The 23,824-nt window shown below is 39.4% G+C and overlaps 1 protein-coding gene across 7 annotated transcripts in view; it reads right to left on the bottom strand.

The window, feature by feature from the left end:
• Nucleotides 1-23,824, bottom strand: part of KLHL32 (kelch like family member 32) — a 143,341-nt gene that overhangs the window by 58,050 nt on the left and 61,467 nt on the right. For 5 of the 7 annotated variants that reach the window (XM_077812837.1, XM_077812842.1, XM_077812841.1 and 2 more), the window contains one exon: nt 15,777-15,875. The exons of the other annotated variants lie outside the window; for them this stretch is intronic. In XM_077812837.1, the coding sequence (XP_077668963.1) occupies nt 15,777-15,875 (99 nt within the window). The remainder of the gene's footprint in view (nt 1-15,776; nt 15,876-23,824) is intronic. 7 annotated transcript variants of the gene reach the window in all.

Raw genomic sequence — 23,824 nt, 5'->3', positions numbered from 1 at the left:
GAAGAAAATGTCCTTAATTTTTTGAGAGAAGAAATTAACTTTAAACTGAGATCATGCACAGAAAGTTTCAGCTCAAGAGGAAAGATTCATCAGCAATTTGTGTGTGTTTATATAATACTATTTGGAGTCTTTACTACCAACAGATAGCACAATCTAATATTAAGGTCCCCTTACACTTCCCATTATAAGACTGCATTTCAATTGCTTATATTTTTTCCAAAATTTAACCACCTAGCCTGAATTTTTCCAGTCTCCCAGGTTGATATTTTCTTTAATTTCAGCCAAAACAATTGGGTGTTACTGAGACTGATGCTCGGGAAAAATACACTGTTTTGCCAATGTTAAAAAATTCTAGCAGCCATTTCTTTGAGAAGTTCTACCACCCCCATACTTTGAAGGAAGAATTTAAAATTTAGCAGGTGGGTGGGCCTTCGTGTCAGCACCTCATAAGGTTGAACTGTGGGAGTCCTATTGTAAAATAGCAAGTCAGGGCTTGAAGCTACATGGTGCCATCAGCTCTCATTGAAGTTCACGGGTTATGAAGAAATTGAGCACCTATCAGGATCTGGCCCTAAATGAATGAACAATAAAAAAGCAAGGATAGTAAGTCACAAAATGCACTCTGTTAATTCATTTGGGTAACTATATATCTATTTAGGAACCCATGTGGCCCCCACCACTGTGGTATCTGAGCACCACACAGTCATTGATGGATTTTATCCTGACAACAGAAATTAGGCTAGGCATAACAGGTATACTTTTTAAAAGACTAGAGTTGGTTGAAAATGGGATTTCTTTCACAAAAATTTGAGTGAAAAATTAGTCCCTTTTTGTCACAATATTTATGAACTATTTTGTTGAAATTTAAAAATTTGGAATATTTCAACCATCTCTAAAACCCTTACCAATGTCTTGATACAGTGGAAGGCTGGGATAGATTACATGTATTTTTAAAGAGAGTGGGACTAATACAACGTGACCCTGGTCATTACTCTGTTCACTTGCTTATATTTTTAATACCTTTTCTACGGCCTTCATTTGTTTGTTCGTCTACTGAGTCTGTAAATTCTGGTCGGGGCTGGATAGTCTTATCTGTTTGTACAGCACATTGCCCAGTGGAACCCTGGTCCTTTCCGGGGCCGCTGTGCACTGCCACAGTACACATGGTAAATAATTATGATAATCTAATGTTCAGAGCAGCATGCACCACATATTTATATACATACACCCCAATCCAGTAATTAAACCTCCACTCAACCCTGTGAACAGATTGCTCCTGCTCCCAGCAGAAATAATTTGTGCAGGTATTGTGGAGGCTGGAGTGCCAGAACAGAAAAACACATTAATACTGCTTTTGAAGTGTGTACTGTGGGCCCAAGCCTCCTAGCCCTTCATACACAGAACTCCTTTTGAAGCCACTAGGAGTTTCATGAAAAAAGTGTTTTCAGGACAGACTACATATGTATGTATTTGGGGTAGCTACAACACTTGACTCACACTGGGCAGAAGTGTTTAAATATTATGATGACGGGGATCTTATAAATACATAAATAGATTAGATAGGGTTCCAAGTAAATAAGGGGGGGATTTTCAAGGAAAGAATAGTTGTTAGACCCCTCACTGCCCTTAGTGACTTCAAAAATCTCCTCCCAAAATACTTTGTCCCATATTTTAGAAATTTAGTAAATAGCTTGTTACCACGGTCTCTCTGATCCAAGAATATATACAAATTACACACACACACACATACACACACACATAATATGTGGAGAGAATTCCATATGTTTTTCCCTTCTGCTTGAGACCTACCTACCTCCCTGTTCTTTGACGTCAACAGTTTGAATGTCATAACTGTCAAGGTTCCTTCCCCACTCTGAACTCTAGGGTACAGATGTGGTGACCTGCATGAAAACCTCCTCAGCTTACTTTTACCAGCTTAGGTTAAAACTTCCCCAAGGTACAAACTATTTTACCTTTGGCCCTTGGACTTTCGCTGCCACCACCAAACGTCTAACACCGGTTACTGGGAACGAGTCCGTTTGGAAACGTCCTTCCCCTCAAAATCCTCCCAAATCTTACACTCCCTTTCCTGGGGAAGGTTTGGTAAAAATCCTCACCAATTTGCATTGGTGACCACAGACCCAAACCCTTGGATCATAAGAACAATGAAAAAGCATTCAGTTTCTTAAAAGAAGAACTTTAATAGAAGAAAAAGTAAAAAGAATCACCTCTGTAAAATCAGGATGGTAAATACCTTACAGGGTAATTAGATTCAAAACATAGAGAATCCCTCCAGGCAAAACCTTAAGTTACACAAAGACTCAAAAACCGGAATATCCATTCCATTCAGCACAGCTTATTTTCTTAGCCATTTAAAGAAATCATAATCTAATGCATATTTAGCTAGATTACTTACTAAGTTCTAAGACTCCATTCCTGTTCTGTCCCCGGCAAAAGCATCACACAGACAGAGAGAGAGGCTTTGTTTCTCCCTCCCCCCAGCTTTTGAAAGTATCTTGTCTCCTCATTGGTCATCTTGGTCAAGTGCCAGCGAGGTTATCCCAGCTTCTTAACCCTTTACAGGTGAAAGGGTTTTTCCTCTTGCCAGGAGGGATTTTAAAGGTGTTTACCCTTCCCTTTATATTTATGACAGTAACCAAATGCAAAATGTGCCAATTTAGAAATACTTAGGTTAAGAGCAGACTTAGTTCTACAAAACAGAGCAGAGGTACACATCTTTCCACATCCAAGGCCACATGTACTCCATAGCAAACTAGACCTAAATTCTGTGACAAGGTCCATAGGTTCTGCAACACTCTGGTGCAGCAGATGGGAAATTCTGCAGCAGCTTTACACTTCATTCAAATTAATACGTAAGGTTTTGAATTAATTAGATATGAAAATGGGGGACAGCCAGGGCTTTTGGTATCTGGGTGGCACAGGAGACAGTTTTGGATTGTGGGATAAACACATTAGCTGGCTGTTTCTGCTAAAATACTCTGTAATGAAATAGATAATATTGATATTTAAATTGTCATCTTTAAATCTGAGAATTAGAAACCCATTAAGATGAATGGGGACAGTTTACACATCACAGAGCTATTGTTCCACATTGGTTGAAGACTGAGGAAGAGCAGACAGCATAGGTTTACATTTTGTTCTGGTTTTCAAGTTTTCTTCACTACCAGGCTAGATAGAAACTTTTTTTTTTTTTAAAGTAGAAGCTTACATTCTGGAACACAGATCTGATGCAAGAAATGGTGTCCCAAGGCAAATTCTATTGCTATGTAATTGTGGACAGTACATGGGACTATCTATGTCTATACATACCACAAATGATGGATTGTAATATGATACTGTGACATTTACCATTACTAATGCAGAGCCAGAGAAAATGGTCAGCACTGGCCTTTCTAGTTAAGAGTTTTTCCTCCTCTTCTTGCCCATGAAATTAAATGTTTTAATGTAGACCACACATTGTTTAGTATATGTTTACAATGAAATTTCAAAACTGGACATTTATTTTTGGGTCTTTTTTTTTGCACTTACTTTTGAACATTTTGGCCTTAGTATTTTGTCATTTTTATTTATAAAGCACCCCCTTTCCTTTAACCACTTATGGCATTGCACATTTAAAAAATAACAAACAGCAACAATTAAAGCATCAGAAAATACATTATATAATGCAAAGGCACCAAATACACAAGGGGTTCAAGTTTAGATTCCAGACCCCTTTGGTCCAAACCAAAATCCCTAAATCCAAATATCCCCAAACGTTAAAGTGTTTAAATCCTGATCGAGTTGTGTGGTTTGGGTCCATTTCTGCAATTCAATAATCCTCTCTATTAACTAGATTGTGAACGTAGCATAAGATGCAAAAGGCTGTTTTTAATGTCTGTCTTATACTGAGCCAAACATTCTGTATAGTCATGCATTTGTGCAACTGTTTCAAGGATGCAGTTGCCACTTATTTTTCAGGAAATATTCTTGACAAAGATTCCGTTCCTGCTCCACCTTTGAAATCTCCTAATTGAGCATAATAATAATTTTACTTCAAAAAATACAAAAGAATATAGGATGCAAAGCTTAGTCATCTACTTCATAACGGAAAAAAAATAAGAATTTATCTTTCTGTTTTAACCAGTTTAGTGTAAAGAAATGAAACAGGGGACAATAAACAAACATCTGATACTTCAGAGATGAAATTTGACTCCAAGTCATTCATTAGCTTCTTCAGGCCCACATTCCCAAGTTCCTAGGTTTACAAATGATTTATAGTAACTATTTTGGTAGCTTTTCCATACTAGTAAAGACTGTAAAACCGAAGTCCTTTAATTTTTCAGAAATATCTTTGCTACAATGTCCAATAATAACTGGACAAATTATTTCTATAAAAAGAAACAAATAAAATGTCCCTCTGTTTCTTTACAGGAGGTAAAAAGCTCCATAGATCTAGTACTTGTATTCCTGTTCTCTCACATTACAGCAGTAAGTCTCCTCTTTCAGGTCACGTCTTCCACATAAAAGTGCTAAACTAATGCCGCTTAATGACAAATTAATGTCCATGAATAAAAAATACACCTCTAATAGCATAGAGTAATTTGCCATTACAATATCATCATTGGACATGCCCCTGGTTTAATATGATGTATTTAATTCATAACTTAATGAGTGATATATAAAAAGAGAGAGATGAACCCTGCAATTACATTTATGTGAGTCTGTCACCTTATTTGTAAAACCTTAGAGTCATTTACATTCAAATTAGAACAAATGAGTGATTTCACAAAGTGCAGTGATAAATGACCATTACTGCACAAGATAGAACTGTATATCCTATGAAAACATTAACAGTTTCCTATTATTTGTTAAAAATTACAATGCATATTGCCCAGCATTGTGTGAATAATGACTTTTTTACTGATTAGGTCAGAAGACTAATATGGAACAAAATAAATAATTTTTCTTTTCATTTTTTCTGATTTTTGCTTTAATTCATCCACTCAACAGTGATGGACTCACACTGCCACCTGCTGCCAAGAAGTGGGTACTGACAGCACCTGCTTGGATATTTTAAAATCAGTTCAGTCATTTACCATCTCAGGGGTTGTTTTTTTTTTTGTCACACAACCAAATGATTTTTCCTATCAGATCAATGCACCTGGATGTACATTGTGAGATTGGCTGGTAAATGGATACTATGTAATTATAAGTAACATGATTTGCATGTGTATGTTTAATTGCCCCTTTTGGTGAGGAGAATGTAACAGCTAAAAACATGGGAAAAATATGTACTGTGAAACCTTGGTGTTGGTCAGATGGTGATAAAAGCAAAAAAGAATTGTACATGATGACTCTAAACATTCAGGTCCTCAATTCAGTCCAGATTTACACCCACATAAAGACCCATGAAGTATCCCAAAGGCAGAAATCTTTGAAGGGGTGGCTGTGGTTAGAAGGAGAATGTGGCAAGGGTAGTCAGGGCAGCATTAATTCAGTGTATTTCCTCCTATCAAGTCATAGGCACAAACCAAAATTGTTCCCTCTTCCTCACAGAAACCTCTGAGGGAAGGCAGTGACAATAACATTGCCAGCCCTCCCACTTGCGGCATGGGAGGCCTGACAGTGAAGGGAAGAGTAAATTGAATGTCCCTGCACCACTCAGGTGAATCTGAGTTACATCCTGGTGGGTGGGGGTTAATGCTCTTGGCGTAATTTGTCTACCACCATGAGCACCTCCTGTGGGTAACTGGTAATGCGATAACACATTGCAATAAAAACAGGACTCTGATCATATGGATATGTCATAGTCCTTTTTCTCACTGCTAGCAGTTGAAAAAAGGAAGGGGAAGTGAGGTGAGTGGAAGGGGGACACAATATCATCAGTCTTCCCCTAATCTCCCAGTTTAAGTACTTAGCTGCATAGCCAGAGAGACAGCAGACCTTACTTCCTAATGCTGTCTTTGTGCTGCTTGTTCTACCCTGGTGAATGAGGTTTCCTGCTGGTAGCCCTTCCACTCAATAACTGACAGAACATGATACTCTTTCCAGAATTGCTGGTTCAGCACAACAGCCACTGGTTGCATAATGGGGAGAACAAGAGAACTATAAACTGGGTTGTTATTTTTTCCTGCATACATTTGATGTATTCTTGACATTGGAAAGGGTCACCCATTCCCTTCACTGGAGAAAGCTGGTGAGCTTAGCTTTGATGGTGATGGCTCTTTTATACAGCATCACTTTGTAATATACATGTATTTTTTAAAAACTCAGTCATACTAAATACTTCTTGGTTGCTTGGTGACCTTCAAATTTTTTTCCAGGAGTTTAATTTGCTCTATATGAAAAACCCAGGAGCTAAATTCCCAAATGAGTTTGGGCTGCTAGCAATAGAGAGGTGATACTCTCAATCTCTGGTGTAAGAATTAATGTCTCTTTTTAGGAGTGTATCTTAGTGTAGGTTGGGAGTGTGCTATTGGAACAACTCCAGATGGAGGGGGTGGGATAAGGGAGATTTAATACCTTATCAGACTCTGGCCCTGAGTAACAAGATGAACCAAAAAAAACCCCTCTTTTACACGAGCAGATTTCATTGTAGCCCTTTCCATTTGAAAAAAAAAATAGAAAATATATCATTTTAAAATATATAAATAAATGTAAATAGTTGAGAGTCAGTAGAAGGAAATGGACAGGTCACTTGTAAGATGCTCATACTCCATGGTAACAAATTTGGTATAAACACTAGAGAGACCAATGAGAGAGATAAACATTACATGCTCTTTCCTGGGGCTGGTCTACACTACCGTGGTAAAATCAATCTAACTTAAGCAAATTCAGTTACATGAATAACGTAACTGGAGTCGACGTAGTTAGATCCACTTACTGTGGTGGCTACACTGCGCTGTGTCGATGGGAGAGTATCTCCCGTTGACTTCCCTTAAGCTTCTCGGGGAGGTGGAGTACACAAATTGATGGGAGAGTGCTCTCCCATTGATTTAGCTGGTCTTCACCAGACCCACTAAATAGACTGCATCAATTGCAGCAGTGCTGATCTACTAGTTAGTGTAGACATGCTCTTGGACAATTCCAAGCCGTTAAAACCAAAAGTAAATTTTGGCATCAGGTTTTACCTTCTTAGAGGGGAATATATCAAAAATTCCAACAATCAAGGAAGCATGAATGGCAATCATGGCTACCGCCTGTGACTAGAACTTCTGCCCTTCCTGGATATAAAAAGAGCAGAAAACACTTGGGATCCCCACCTATAAGGATGGTCAATACCCCCTCAGATGAGGAGAATGAATCACATGTGCTAAAACATGCAAGAGTCCAAATTACTGTCCAAGGTCTAACTTCCCTTCTCTACCACGGTAATCAAAAGCTAGCAAAAATAGTTCCAATGCCACCTTTTATTTGCCAGTAGTTTGATTTCCATCAGTCAGGCTTTTGCTTGCGTATGGTACAGAGACAGCATTTCTCTCCCAGTACATCGTCAAGATAAATATATCCATATTCATCCTGCTGAACGTTTCTGCAGAGGCTGATTCTGGTGATTACCCAATATTCCTGACCTACCTCCTAGGCAAATGGTAATACTGTGAAATGACTTTTATCATGTGCTTCCTCTGAGACTGAAACTAGAGGGTTGTTTTGGGTAATAATTATTCCACCTCCAAAGCCCAGATCTGCAGAGTTCCACAAGGCTCTCTCCTCTTCCCCATATTATTCAACATTTATATGAAGCCACTGGGAGAGCTAGTGAGACAACACAGGCTGAAGTGCCACAGTACGGAGAGGTCACCTAGCTCTACATCCCCCCATGTGACATCTCTCAGCTTTATCAATGCGTGGTTGAAATCAGCACCTGGATGACGAGCAGTTGGCTAAAGCTGAACTGAGGCAAGACTGGGTTGATGCTGATAAGAAGAGCTGAAGAACTTGTTGTCTTCTCAGTAAGCATTCCCCACCATTAAGGACATATGCCCTCATGTTGTTCAAACAGTTTGCAGCTTGGAAGTTGTCTTGGTCTCCTCACTCCTATTAGAGACCCAAATAGTCATGGCAGAAAAAAACAACAACTTCCATCTATAACTGGCCACAAGACTGAACCCCATCTTCTTCGACATAGACCTAGCCACAGTGAGCATTTGTGGCCTCCAGACTTCATTATTGCAGTTTATACCTAAGAATGAATCCACACATCTGATGAGATATTAAACAGATGCAAAATGTTTAATCAGTTTAGCAACAAAGTGAGCACATCACCCAGTACCCTATCCCATTGAATACAGAGTCCAGCTTAAGATCTGTGTCCAGATATTCAAAGCCCTCTGTGATGTTTCCCTTAGCTACTCCAAAGCGATAGCCTCCTATTTCAGCTATTTTCCACTGGGACCATGAAGGCTGAGATTTTCAAAGAAACCTATGAGATTTAGCACCCAAATCCTGTTGAATTTCATTGGGAAATCGCAGCCAAAACGGTCAACCAGTTTGGGCTGGGTGAGACACAAAGACTTGTGAGTCCAGGAGACAGAAATCTCACAGGATCGGGATCTAGACTATGGAGAGCATTCCCACAAGAGATAAAAGTGAGCACGGACTTCACCATCTTCAGGTCTAAATACAAAGCTCATCTCTTCAACTTAGCAAATTACTGAGGGAAAGCGATCTCTCACACACAGAAGCAACAATATGAACTATAAACTAATCAGACTATTTCTTCCAAAGGCTGGGATGGCTGGGAGATATTTCTATTGTTATTTAATTTTTTAAATACTTAGGAAGTAATCAGATATTACAATGATAGGGGTCGCAAGCACCTAGATAGATTAGAAAATAGAACAGTGTTCTGGAAAGAAAAGAAAAAAGTGTAGGGCACTTGCAGAAAAAGGTCTGTTCAAGGGGAAGCTGAGGCAGTGCAATATACAAGACTGATGAGTAGAGAGGTTTTTAAACTAAGAGCTGGGTGAAAGCCTACAGGTGTGGTGAAGCACATGGTTCAGACAGACACATCCCTTAGGAAAGTATTTATTAAAGAGGATACTCTATATCCCAGCAAAGACGAGAGAACAGAACTTGATAAAGTTCAGGTAGAAACTAAAGAGAAACAGTCAAACAAAAATGAGTCCCATTCAGTTACATCACATGAAGGCAGGCAATTAAATATTGACAAATTTTATAAATGCTTGTATACAAATTCTAGAAGTCTGCTAAGATGGGTGAACTTGAGTGTCTGATATTAAATGAGGATATTGATATAATAAGCATCACAAAAACTTGGTGGAATTATGATAATTAATGGGACAAAATAATACCACGGTACAAAATATATAGGAATGACAGAATAGGTCGCGCTGGTGGGGGCGTGGGACTATCTGTGAAAGAAAGCATAGAGTCAAATATAGTTAAAATCTTAAATGAACCAAACTGTGCCATAGAATCTCTCTGGATAGAAATTCTATGCTTGAATAATAAGAGTATAGCAATAGGAATTTACTACCAACCACGCAACCAGGATGGTAATGGTGATTGTGAAATGCTCAGAGAGATTTGAGAGGCTACAAAAACAGAACACCCAATAATAATGGGAGAGTTCAACTATCCCCATATTCACTGAGAACCTGTCACCTCAGGGCAGCATGCAGAGATAAAAACTTACAAGGGAAAAAGCAAATCTTAATTTAATCCTAAATGTAGCATAGGAACTGAGCCAACAGGTGAATATTGCGGAATTGTTGAGAAATAGCAAGCATAACGCAATTAAAATTAACATCATTGTAGGGGGAAAATACCAAAGAAATGCACCACAGTGGCATTTAACTTCAAAAAGAGGAACTACAATTTAGGTTACCTAAACTGAAATGAAAAGGAACAGTCACTAGAGTGAAATGCCTGCATGCTGCATTGAAACATGTAACATATTGCTTAAATCAGCCTCTGTATCAGATGACTGAAAGATAGCTAATGTAATGCAGATTTTTTTTAAAAGGCTCCAGAGGTGATCCTGGTAATTACAGGCCATTAAGCCTAACTTCAGTACCAGGAAAATTCATTGAAATGATAGTAAAGAACAGATTTATGAGACATGTAGATGAACACGATATATTGGGGAAGAGTCAACACGGCTTTTGTAAACTGAAATCATGCCTCACCAATCTATTAGGATTCTTTGAGGGTGTCAACAACTGTGTATATAAGAAAGACCCAGTCTATATTGTGTACTTGGACTTTCAGAAAGCCTTTCACAAGGTCCCTAACCAAAGACTCTTAAGCAAAAGTTAGCAGTCATGTGATAAGAAGGAAGGTCCTCTCAGGGATCAGTAATTGGTTAAAAGATAGGAAACAAAGGGTAGGAAGTATATGGTCAGTTTTCACAATGGAGAGAGGTAAATAGTGGGGTTCCCCAAGAATCTGTGGTGGGACCTGTGCTGGTCAACATATTAATTAATGATCTAGAAAAGGAGGTGAACAGGAGGTGGCAAAATTTGCAGATGCAAAATTACTCAAGATAGTTAAGTCCAAAGCTTAAGCCACAAAACTGGATGACCGGGCAACAAAATGACAGATGAAATTCAGTGCTGATAAGTGCAAAGTAATGCACATTGGATAACATAATCCCAAATACATATACAAAATGATGGGGTCTAAATTAGCTGTTAGTTCTCAAGAAAGATCTTGGAGTCATTGTGGACAGGTCTCTGAAAACGTGTGCTTAGTGTGCAGTGGCAGTCAAAATAGCTAACAGAGAATTAGGATAGAAAATGCCATGACATAAATGCATAATGCCACTATATAAATCAATGATACTCCCACCCCTTGAATACTGCATGCAGTTCTTTTTGCCCCATCTCAAAAAATATATTTAGAATTCTAAAAGGTACAGACCAGGGCAACAAAAATGATCGGGGTATGGAACAGCTTCCATATGAGGAAAGATTCAAAAGACTGGGACTGTTCAGTTTAGAAAGAGATGACTAAGGGGCGGTATGATAGAGGTCTACAATATCATGAGTGGTGTCAAGAAAAAGTGTTATTTACCCCTTAACATAACACAAGAACCAGGGGTCACCCAATGAAATTAATAGGCAGCAGGTTTAAAACTAACATAAGGAAGTACTTCTTCACACCACTCATAGTCAACCTGTGGAACTCACTGTCAGGAGATGTTATGAAGGCTAAAAGTATAACTGGGTACAAAAGGAATTAGATAAGTTCATGGAAGACAGGTCCACCACTGGCTATTAGCCAATATGGTCAGGGACACAACCCCATGTGCTGGGTGTCCCTAAACCTCTGATTGCCAGAAGCTGGGACTGCATGACAGGGGGTGGATCACTAGATTATCTGCCCTGTTCTGTTCATTCCCTCTGAAGCATCTGGCACTGTCTACAGTGAGACGACAGGACACTGGGCTTGTCTGGACCATTGGTCAGAGCCAGTATGGCCATTCTTTTGTTCTTATCTATACAAAAGTCAAGAGAACATGGAATTCTGGCCTTAAAACAAGGAACTTCCCTCATTTTTGCCTGAATCCTTTTTTCCCATGTTAGGTAAAAATATAAATGTTATCATTTAAAATTATATTCCCTTTAGACTTCTAAACTTAATTCATACTTCTTTCACAATCAATTACTGATCTTAAATTAGCAAAGATTTTTCCAGGTAAAAACAGGGAATCCACAATAGGAATAAAAGAGGATTTGGTGGTAATATGTGAAATATAGAAATAGAAAAGTGCATTCAGTGAACCAGAAATATCATATAGCTTGATTCCATAGTGTTTGGATTTCTAAGATATGTCCATTACATAATTTTGAAGAACTGTCCCAGGGTCTTATGGTTATTCTGTTTCATATAACATTATCTTTAATCAGAAACTCGTATTAGTGATTTCATGCTCTTGACTTGTGTTTGTGATTCAAGCAATTTGTTATAGAAATCTTTGTGAGATTTATCAACAGATTCAATAACTTGTTCTAAGTTAGTCATTCTAAGAGAAATGGTATCTAATATATCTTGCAGAAAACGAATTGCAGTGAATCTGGGACCAAATTCTCCTCTCACTCACACTGGTCTTACAGTGGTTTATCTCCACTGAGTGTTATGGAATTTCTCCTGATTTTTATTATGCTCATATAAATTTGTTAGTCTCTAAGGTGCCACAAGTCCTTCTTTTTATTTTTCTTTGTATCTCCAAAGAAAATTTGCTTCCATTTGGAGAAAACAATGGCCCAGTCTAATTCCCACTGAAATCAACAGAAAGACTCCCACTGACATCAATGGGACTTCAACTGGGCTCATATTCAGGTGGAAGAAATGGAGTCAGAGAATTAATCTTGAATGCCTGTGTTGGCAAAAACTTAACAGTACCTAGGGAGAAACAAGGAAAGCCATTATTAAAAACACCCAAAGAAGGGTGTGCTGCATCCAGTTTCTAACTGTCAGAGGAGTGAAGTTTTGGAACAGCCTTCCAAGGAAAGCAGTTAGGGCAAAAGACCTATCTGGCTTTAAGATTAAACTCGATAAGTTTATGGAGGAGATGGTATGATGGGATAATATCATTTTGGCAATTAATTGATCTTTAAATATTTATGGTAAATAGGCCAAATGGCCTGTGATGGGATGTTAGATGGGGTGGGAACTGTTACAGAAAATTCTTTCCTGGGTATCTGGCTGGTGAATCTTGCCCATGTTTGAATGTTCAGGGTTCAGCTGATCGCCGTATTTGGGGTCGGGAAGGAATTTTCCTCCAGGGCAGATTGGAAGAGGCCCTGGAGGTTTTTTGCCTTCCTCTGTAGAATGGGGCACAGTTCACTTCCTGGAGGAGTCTCTGCTCCTTGAAGTCTTTAAACCATGATTTGAGGACTTCAATAGCTCAGACATAGGTGAGGTTTATCACAGGAGTGGGTGGGTGAGATTCTGTGGCCTGCATTTTGCAGGAGGTCAGACTAGATGATCATTAAGGTCAGAAGGGACCATTATATCTATGAATCTATGAAAACCCAAAAATGACAGAAAATCCTAATAAGCAGAAACTCTACATCAGCATCATACAGCAACAATAAACTAGATTCGTTCAATATAATGTATTAGGCTATGCTGAGCTAAAGCTCAATATCTCAACAATTCAAAACAAAAAGAAAGAAATCCAATCCCAAGGTAAACAGACAGTAGTGCAGCATCCAGAGACCCGACAGCAACATTAGAAAAAGACAAGTGTGGGAAGGGATTATTCCACTCCCCATCCCTTACCATTTGCATCATAGTGAGTGGAGAGACTTCCTGGGTCTCACCTGCAGCAGTTTTTAAGGTGGCCTGGTTAACTAAGGCTCAGATTTTTAAAGATATTTAGATCCTGATATGCATTGCAAAGCCTAACAGATTCAGCAGCCTAAATCTCATTTTCAAAAGAGATTTAGGCATGTAGGAGCCTGAATCCCATTGATTATCAATGAGATTTTGGCTCCTAAGTGCCTAAATCACCTTTGAAAATCAGACATAGGTTCCTAAATCAGTTCGGGATTGTAATGCTGATTGTAGAAACTCCTAAAAATCTGAGCCTTATTTTTAATTTTTTTGGTGGTAGTATAAAGGACTATGTATTTTTAAAATCAATCAGTGTTATGTGGACTTTAAAAAGGCATCTGATAGCTTTAATTTGGACATTGGAAATTCTCTCTACATTGTTATAAAATATATTTTGTCAATGTATAGAAAGAGGTTTTAATATTAGACGTGACACTTGCAGATAACTTTATATGAATGGACCCCACCCTGCAAAGGAATTAAAGCAGGTGAATTCTGATGCTGATTTAGTGGTATAGATCTTCCTGTACAGATCCCTTGGCAGAACCTGAATTTAGTAAATAAATATAATAAACCAAGGGCCAAATACTGAGTCAGTGTGAACTGGTGTAGCTCCACTGATTTCCATGCAGCTGTGCTGATTTACAGCAGCTGAACCTGACCCAAATTATTGAATAGAAATATATCAGCGCTGTCAGAGCAAACAATTTTTTCCTAACCCTTTAGAAACTTTGAGCCTGGGTCCCATTTCCTCTTGATCATGTATGTCCACACCAGTTTAAAATAATTAATCATGATTTTACACTGTTTGTAAAACAGGTGTAAGTGAGGGTAACTCCAACTACTCTTGATTAAGATAGGTGCAACTAACTGCTTGATCCTACTTCCACTCTAGCCAGAAGAATGACTCCCTTTGACTTCAGTGGGATCAGGACTGGGCCCTAAGTGAGAGAATAATTTGCCGGTTGGTTCCAGTCTGGAAGTCCTTGCTCAGTGGGATTTTTCCAATATCAGGTCCATCATTATTATTCATTTGACAGGCTGCTTGCATGGACGTTTTCAGATTGCTTTTTGGGTGAGCACAGCAATATAGCACTGAACCCTTTGTTTCAGAGTAACAACCGTGTTAGTCTGTATCCGCAAAAAGAAAAGGAGGACTTGTGGCACCTTAGAGACTAACAAATTTATTTGAGCATAAGCTTCCGTGAGCTACAGCTCACTTCATCAGATGCATCCGATGAAGTGAGCTGTAGCTCACGAAAGCTTATGCTCAAATAAATTTGTTAGTCTCTAAGGTGCCACTTGAACCCTTTGTGTTATTATACATCAAGGACCTAATCCAAAGCCCACTGAAACCAATGGGAGTCTTTCCATTGACTGCAATGGACAATGAATTGGGCATATGTGAGAAATATTAAGATGGTGCAGCAGGAAAAGCAACTAAGAAGAAGGACTAAGGTAAACTAGTGTGTGGGCCCCATGCCGAACCACCCCAGCCCCTTTACTTGCACTGTCTGATTAACTGCCTTCCCTGTTACACTCCCCTTTCATTCTCTAAGAATAATGTACAGTCATTCTGTACACTCAATGCCAGACTGTTGAAAATTTCACTACTTTACCATTTACATTGGTTTCCTGATTGACTTACACTTCATAGACAAATTAACACCACCATATATTGTAAGCCATTGACCCTGTCTCAAAGTGTCTGTGGATAAAATATAAAAACACTATAAAGAAAGGGGAAAAAATCAAGTGAAACTGCTGCTTTTAACAGTGCATACCATTGCTACGTTGGTGATTTAAAGCTGCTGCTCTTGCTACCATCAAAATCTGTTTAATTTAGCCAACCAAATAAACAAACATTTATTTTGTTGCCTCAAAACATTGGTACCGTTATTAATACTAGAGGAATGCATAGGGGCCAGTCAGTAACGGGGCCGCATTGTGCTAGGTATTGTACGAAGAGTGATAGTCCCTACCCCAAAGAGTTTATGATCTATATCTAGATAGATATGGTATTTATATGAGACAATAGCACTTTCCTATCCCCATTTTACAGAGGAAGAACTGAGACACAGAGAAAGTAAAGGACTTGCAGTAGGTCATATAGGAAGTCTGTGGCGGAGCAGGGACTTGAACCCAAGTCTCCCAAGACCTAGGCTAGTACCCTAACTACTGGACCATCCTTTCTCTCTAAAGTTAACTAGACAAGACAGATCAAGGGTGGATGTGGAGACAGAGGTTCAATGTCTAGCCCAAACTCAGAAGATCTGTGGTACAGCCAGGATTCAGGTCTCTTGACTTCCAGTCCAGACCCCTACTAGACCACACTCACAACAAACTGAACTAGTATTATCCTAGTTCTGTAACATTTCCCATACGAAGCTCAAAATTATGGGATTTAACCTTGGAAATAAAGTCTGTCAGTCAAAGGGAAATGGTTGGTTAATTAGGTATAGAAGCCTTACCTGGACGAGATAGTGAGAACATAAACTGAGGAGCTCCAACAGCTGCAGGTGACTACCAGCTGCTAGCACATCCTGGATTACTCCTGGCTCCAACAAAATCTGTATGTAAAAAGAAAAAATGAATATCTGTTGTAAAGAACTATATTAAGCATAGGGAAAATATGGAAATAAAGGAAGCCAACATTTTAAGACTTTATAACTTTTAGACTCTAAAGGCAATAGGACTTCTCATGTGAATAAAATTAAGTATATGTCTAAGTGTTTGAAGGCTTGGGGCTGTAGTTCAAAAAAATTCAGTGAGAATATTCAGGGGGATATTTAGTCAGTGAAACACAGACACTTAAATTGTCTTAAGTCTTTATCTTAAATTGTTCTTAAAGAGGCTTTTGATGACTCTCTACTGTGAAAGGCATATTATTTATTGAATACACCATTTTTTTTGCAAAGCCACAAAATCACCTTAAAAAGCAGAATATAACAATACAATAATACAGTTTAATCATCATAGTAAGAAAAATGATACATTTGAAGTCTTGTTCTAACTGATACAGGAAACCCACACGGCTTCTCTCCTGAGGGAGGGAATTCTACCCCCAGCAAATCATGTAGACAAAGAGGGAATATCTACATGGATATAAATGGAGAAATGAGAGACAAATCAGACAAAGAATGGAGAGTGGCTGAAGGCATATGGAATAGCAGTTAGGGACGTGAATAGGGCAGGACTCCCAGTCCCAAATTTGTCTTCCCTGCTGACTCTGGGGACTTTATTGACATTGGGCACAGTGGGGAAACAGCTGGATCCTGCTGTGTCTCTGGGTGGAGAGGGTTGTACTGCTTCCCCTGAACTCTGCTGCCCTCTATCAAAAAACTTCCCCTTCAAAATCTGTAAAATCACTACTTTATCCTTTTTTAAATCTCTGCTTAAAACTATTTGTGCTCAGGAACGCCCACCAAAATCCTCAGGCCAGCCTTTCTCAGAGTGGTGTGATCATTGTGGATAGAAGTCAGTTACATTTAGGGAGCAGAAAGCTGTTTGCCAATCGCACACAAAAATGTGAAGGCGGGCTCTGCCAGTTAGAATTCTCAGCCTTTCCTGAACCCAGGACTAAGCTGGTTGTTCAGTCAGATGCTGCTTTGCAGATGCAACTGCCATTGCCAAATGTGCAACAGCGGCTGCAAGAGGGAATTCCATCTTGTGTCTTCCACCAGGCCTGTTACGAGTGCCCGGTGGAAGCATCATCCAGTCGCTGCACTTCTCCCGGATACTGGGCCATTCCAGCAATGCATGAGGAAGAAGAGGAGGAGAAGGGACAGGGCCAAGGTGCTGCTGCTGCATTCGGTGAAAGTCCTCCAGCCACTCTCCTCAACACTGCCTGCCTGTAGAGTATGAAGAGCCAGTAGGAGAGAACCTGAAGATGTCTCTCCCACATCCATCATCGCCATCACCTCCCCACTCTTCTACCAGACCCTTCATACCAGATAGGAAATGCTGCCAGCAGTCATGGCATAAACACCCACCTCAAGAATTAAAGGGGACCCATTCCCAAACCACAAACCAGCCCATCATTAGAGGGATTCACCCAATCAATTACAGTCAGAGGTTTCAGGAAACCCACCTGACAGCCCTGCTGCTGCTGCATTGTGGAACAACTTCCAGATAGACAAGGCATCTAGAGGATTTTTCATATGGTGCTGGTAAGGGGGAAAATATGGTGGAAAGAGAGGAGTGGAGACAAAAGGATTAATGGATGTGTACTGTCACAATTGACAGGGTTCTCGGGGGTGGATGTGGGGAGAAGAGCGTGGAATTAGTCGATGGGAGTTGGGGAGTATTTTACTTTGGGAATATCATGTGTAATCACCAGCTATTATGGAAATATTTTGAGGGAGCCCTTTATCTAAATTTTGGCAGTGTATTGATAAGAATTGATGACTTCCTAGTGTATTAAGGGAAATTTTAGGCAGCATATTTCATTTTTGTTTGCTTGTTTGTAATTGAAAAATTACAGGAAAAAGCACACCCAGCTAAAATCTAACTGTTCTAAACTTTATTGAATTCAGATGCAGAAAACTACATATAATACAATTTATTTTTGCAAAACCTTGTCCTTACAGAAGTATCACAGAAGACTCTACTATTAAGTGCTATAATAAACTATGTGCTACAGATTGCAATTAGTATGTGCAATATTCTTTGTCTCTCCTTGCATAAGGCTGTTCATTGTAAGTTTTACTTCTGACATTTCTTATTAATATGGCTGAGAAAACAGGGGTTAATTTGGATCTAAAGAAAGCTAACTGTGGTTACAATATATGTTATTTTTCTAAATTATAGAATTGCACAAAAATAGTTTAATCATAGCTATGGATGAATAAAGCTAATAGAATGAACAGGTTATAGTCCATAATTAAACATAGCAATAAATAATATTTATTTAGAGTTTTTTATACCTACACATGGAGACCCATTCCATTCTCTGTATATCCCTGCCAATATTTAAAACATAATAATCAATAAGTACACAATGAACTGTTATAAGCCATTACCCACCTCCATACAATCGTAAGTCAACTCCAACACATTACCATAATAAACAAATCCACCCCCATTCCATCCCTTCCTCAGATACCTGACAAAATAAAATAAAAAACAGGAGCACTTTGCAATGTGAGTGGAATGTTACAAATCCAACATACCTAGAATTTATATAGCATTCATTTTCAAAGCACTTTAAACACATTATCAAACACTTCGTATTATCTCCATTTTATGGATGGGGAAACAGAAGCACAGAGTCAAAGTGCCACTGAGGGAGTGTCAGAAAAGGGATGAGAAACCAAGGACCTGATTATCCTATCTGTTGCTCACATGAAACTCCCATTGATTTCATTGAGAAGTTGGCTCTATGCAACTGACAGAATTGTATGGCCTCAGCTGAGAGCTCCCACTCTTGTGGTCAAATCATTAGACCACGTCTCCCTCAGGAGACCAGAAAATCTTAATATTTGTACATAAGAGTTATTGCAGAATCTCATTTTTCAGGAATCACATTACAAATTACCAAAACTAATATTACTCCTGGAAGAATGGTGCATGGGCCCTCAAATAATCAACAGCAGACAACAGATACCACATTTCTTGAATGTTTTTATTTCATTTGGCATTCATCCTTGTAACTCATTTTCCCTGGGACCTAGAATTGACAAATTGTTCCCTTTGCAGTTTTAGCTTTGCACCACAAGGGGCCACTCTATGACTACTGTGCAGGAAGCTAAAGCCTTTTTATTCTTCAATACATCCTGCTAGCTGTCCCTGTAGTTCTGTCTTTGGACCTACCACTGAAATGCAGCGAGAAGCAAAAAAGCAGGAAGGGAGACACTGGAGGCAGTCACATTTCCCCTGACAGGGACAGAAGAAAGTACCAATCCTCAGCAGTAACATTAATTGCACTTTCATCCATAGTATACTGTAAAAACTGGAGGTAAGGGGCTTGATTCTTGTTTACAACAAGGCCCTTTTACACCGCTTTGGCAGAGTAACTGATCCTTCAAGTGGGTGTAAATCACATATATTCTCACTTAAAGGAGCCTTTACCCTATCAGAATGTAAAGTGGCCTTAGTGTAAGGAAGAATAAGGCCCAATCTGTTCCAGGTTTTTAGTTGATGCTAATTAGATTTCCACTCATGATGGTATGTGGCACAAGGAAAAGTTGGAGAGAGCTTTAGTTACAAGAATCTTTCAGTTGTTAGGTATATTCAAAATATAGGTTCTATAGCACTTGTCAAATTTGTTCTAATGAAAAATTGTCAGACTGCCATACAAATCATTCCATTCTTTAGGGTCTCAGGGATGTAGACCTTGCAATGTTTATTATTCAACCCTGGTTTAAACTGAATGAGTCCTGTCATCTGTGCTGATGTCACATTATTTGTTACATGCCAGCCATGTGCTTGATGCTGTAAAAGGCTCAAAATAAAGAGAATCTGTGCCCCAAATAGATTATAATCTTGCGGACAAAGATACATTTGTACTTGTGGTTCCTCTGATGCATGAATATGTTGTAAAATTGTATCAATCCATTTTATAGCATCATGTAGGTAGCATTTGTAGATGTGTTAGGACTGGGTTAAATGAGTTAAAATTTAAAGATGATCTGTAAAAAGCCAGTGACATAATTTTATAATTAGGTGACTGATACTCTCCAGAACAGCATAAAGGTTTTTAAAATATCACGTTTAGCAAAACTGTTTTTGCCAGGTTTTAGCAGACAAATTTCTCAGTGCTTACAAGCTTCCCACACCATGTAATAATTCACCAGGAACTCTACTAAGATAAGAGATCACTATTGAAGACCAGAGACTGCCAACAGAACTAAGAGGGGTCTGGCTTATTCCAATACTGCACCCTAAACAAATTGTTCTGCATTCTTATTTTATACTCATTTAGAGATATGTTAAAATATTAAATGACCTATGCTGGATGTGATATCACCAGGAGACTGGATGCTGGGGTGTCTCACAACAGAAAGAAGGACAATCTACAAAGAAGAGGAAAAATGCCTTCAGATAAATTGAAGAGTGTGCTGAAAAGCCCTCCTCACCCTTTTCACTTGGGGCAGTCAGCACTTCATGCCAAAGTTCCAGACCTATTAAAAAATGTTAATAGGTCACTTTCAAGGGTCTTCTGTAGACTGTTTTCCTGGCTCCCTGAGGTGCTATTAAACCTGAAATAACATTAGCAGTTTATGTCTAGCTGACTCTTCAGCAGTAAATGCTTATAGTACACCTACCACACATACAAATATACATGTGTGTGCAGTGGGTGTAATTCTCCTCTCACTTACATTGCTGTAAACCACGAATAGTTCTACTGAAGTCAATGGAGTTATTACTGGTTTTGCACTAGTGTCTTTGATTGAATTCACACCCACAAAACTAATTAAAATATTACACTGAAAACTAAAAAGTGAACAATTTAAAAAAAAACAGGATTATGAGGCATAATTAAACATAGCAGGGCAGAACCTCAGCTGATGTAAACTGGCAGAATTTCCATTGACTAATTTACACCAGTTGAGGATCTGGCCCTACGTGCATCACAAGAAGATGGTATTTGTGTACCTTTGTTTGCAGTGTTATTGTAGCCCTGTATTATCGCAGGATAATAGAGAGATAAAGTGGGTGAGGTAATATCTTTTTATTAGACCAACTTCTTTTGGTAAAAGGGATAAACTTTTGAGCTACACAGAGCTCTTCTTCAGGCCCAGAACTTGAAAGCTTGTCTCTTTTACCAACAGAAGTTGGCCAATAAATGTATTACCTTGCCCACCTTCTGTGTACTACTGTCATATTAACATTAATTATATATTACTTAGGGTGTCACTTCTACAGCTAACCCTAAACTCAGGGTTCTTTTTTAAGGTGTAAGACTTAACTCAATCATCAAACTTGTGATATTATTGTATTAACTTAAGCATGCAGGGAAAATGGTGAGTTACAAATTATTATTAGAATCCCAGGCACTCTGTATAACAGGTGCAATACTATGGAATCCTGGAATAGTCAAAGACTTTTGTGTTGATTTTATATATGTTACATGTATCTTTAAGGGCTGGCCAGCTATTGTTTTCCTGGCTAAATGCGTCTGAGACAGAATGTTTCTTGCAGGAATTAAAGTCAATGGTGGTAATTAATGCAAATTAATGCAATACTGAAACAATGCAGGTAACAAATGTTTTGAAGCTTCATTCCCCTGGGGAAACAGCATCCAAACTAGTTTGACCTGGCTCAAATAATGAACAAAGGACTTGAAACTGTATAAAGTGACAGCCCAGACTTGGGAGATGGTCACTTGTACTTGATCCAAGAACTCACAGGAGTCTATCACCAGAGACAGACAAAGAACTATAACAACAAAAAACTTTAAACCAGAGTCTCCATATGGAAGATGGGTGACCATTAGTAAGCGAGGGATGAATGTAAACTGTTTATTGTTTTTAAGATATGGTTTCTTTGAAATCCTTGTGTTCTGAATAAACAGTACTCTGCTTTGCAAGTCTTTGCTGGTTGCTGAATTGCCTTGTCATTGTCCCTGAGAGAATAGAACTGTGGGTGCTGCCTAAAGTCAGATCTGCTGAGGTGATCACAGTGAACTGCAGGAGTCTGAAGCCTAGTCCCTGCTCCGGATGGAGAGGATCCAAGTAGCCTGCCCCAAAAAAGGTCATGGCTAGAGGCCTGAGACCAAGCGGAGTGCCCTTGTGGAGGCCACCTGGGGATCCTGGAGGTCAGAGGTGCAGTTAAGTTGGGAATTGTGCCACTCAGTAGTACATTGGGACCAAATTTTGTGACATTTTATTCTATGAGCAAGCAACACCTTTTTTCCCATCTGTCCACCCACAGCCATGTCTCCTAGTTGAAAATACTCATTCACAGAATATTTGTTGATTATTTTTTACCATGATTATTTTTGAAAATGGATATTGTCATTATGCTCTCCAGGCTTCGTCTCTTAGGATGCTGTCCAAGTGACCAATCTCAACCTCCTTCTCCTTTACGTCTTTTGGAAGGAGAGAGCTTGTAGTCAGTTTCAGCAGCTTATCTTCCCAACCCCCAGGCCCCAAGTGCTTCCCTGTTCTCCAGACAGCTTAATTTGCCAGGTTACATCACTAGTTCCCCTTGCTCCTCAATTACAAGCTGACCTCCAGCTCTCACTTCCCAACATCCTCCACCACTGCCTCGCTCCCTGGGGCACAGCAAAGAGCATGTGGTGTAATCTAACTAACTCCCCTTTGTGAGGAAAGCTGTAGAGTAAGGAACAGCAGTGGGGCGGTCCAGGCAAAGGACAGAAACAGCAAACCAAGCCAACAGTCTTGGACTGGCCTGGTTTACTCTAAGCTTTCTCCATTCCCTGGCCATGGAACACTACACCCAAGCTGTTATGTCTTGTACATGTCTAATCTAGAATTGACAGACACGAATCATGGTAGCAAGTCCACATCAGAGAATGTTTACATAGAGTGAAAGTTCTTTGGAGCAGGAATCATCTTTTTGTTCTGTGTTTTTACAGCACCTACCACAATGGGGCCCTGGTCCATGACTGGGGCTCTTCAGCGCTACTGCAATACAAATAATAAAATAATAATGAAAGAAAAGAGGATGCAATCTCCTGACCAGACACAGATGGAATAAAAGCCATGCTGATAGTCTAAACGAAGCTGGGACTCTAACCAGACTCCCAATTTACAAGCTTTGGTGACAACTTGGGGAAGGGAGTCTGATATAACCTCAGCCAAATCTTTTAGTGGCTTTTACTCTACCCATTATAGTCACTTCAGTCTCCTCTCGGTTGAGTGTCAACTGATTCACTCCCATCCATGTTCCAAGATCACAGAAATACTAAAATAGATTGTCCAGCCTGGGAAGCGCAAGAATGAGATACAAAGCTGAGTGAAACTGAAATATTGAAAGGTTTCAGAGTAACAGCCGTGTTAGTCTGTATTCGCAAAAAGAAAAGGAGTACTTGTGGCACCTTAGAGACTAACCAATACAACTACAATACCCACCTGCGGAAGTAAAGAAACAGATTGATAGAGCCAGAAGAGTTCCCAGAAGTTACCTACTACAGGACAGGCCTAACAAAGAAAATAACAGAACGCCACTAGCCGTCACCTTCAGCCCCCAACTAAAACCCCTCCAACGCATTATTAAGGATCTACAACCTATCCTAAAGGATGACCCAACACTCTCACAAATCTTGGGAGACAGGCCAGTCCTTGCCTACAGACAGCCCCGCAACCTGAAGCAAATACTCACCAACAACCACATACCACACAACAGAACCACTAACCCAGGAACTTATCCTTGCAACAAAGCCCGTTGCCAATTGTGCCCACATATCTATTCAGGGGACACCATCACAGGGCCTAATAACATCAGCCACACTATCAGAGGCTCGTTCACCTGCACATCCACCAATGTGATTTATGCCATCATGTGCCAGCAATGCCCCTCTGCCATGTACATTGGTCAAACTGGACAGTCTCTA

This window comes from Eretmochelys imbricata, chromosome 3 (assembly GCF_965152235.1).
Source record: "Eretmochelys imbricata isolate rEreImb1 chromosome 3, rEreImb1.hap1, whole genome shotgun sequence".
Lineage (NCBI taxonomy): Eukaryota > Metazoa > Chordata > Testudines > Cheloniidae > Eretmochelys > Eretmochelys imbricata.
Note: the sequence above shows the minus strand (reverse complement) of the source record. Positions and strands in the feature narration are given on the sequence as shown.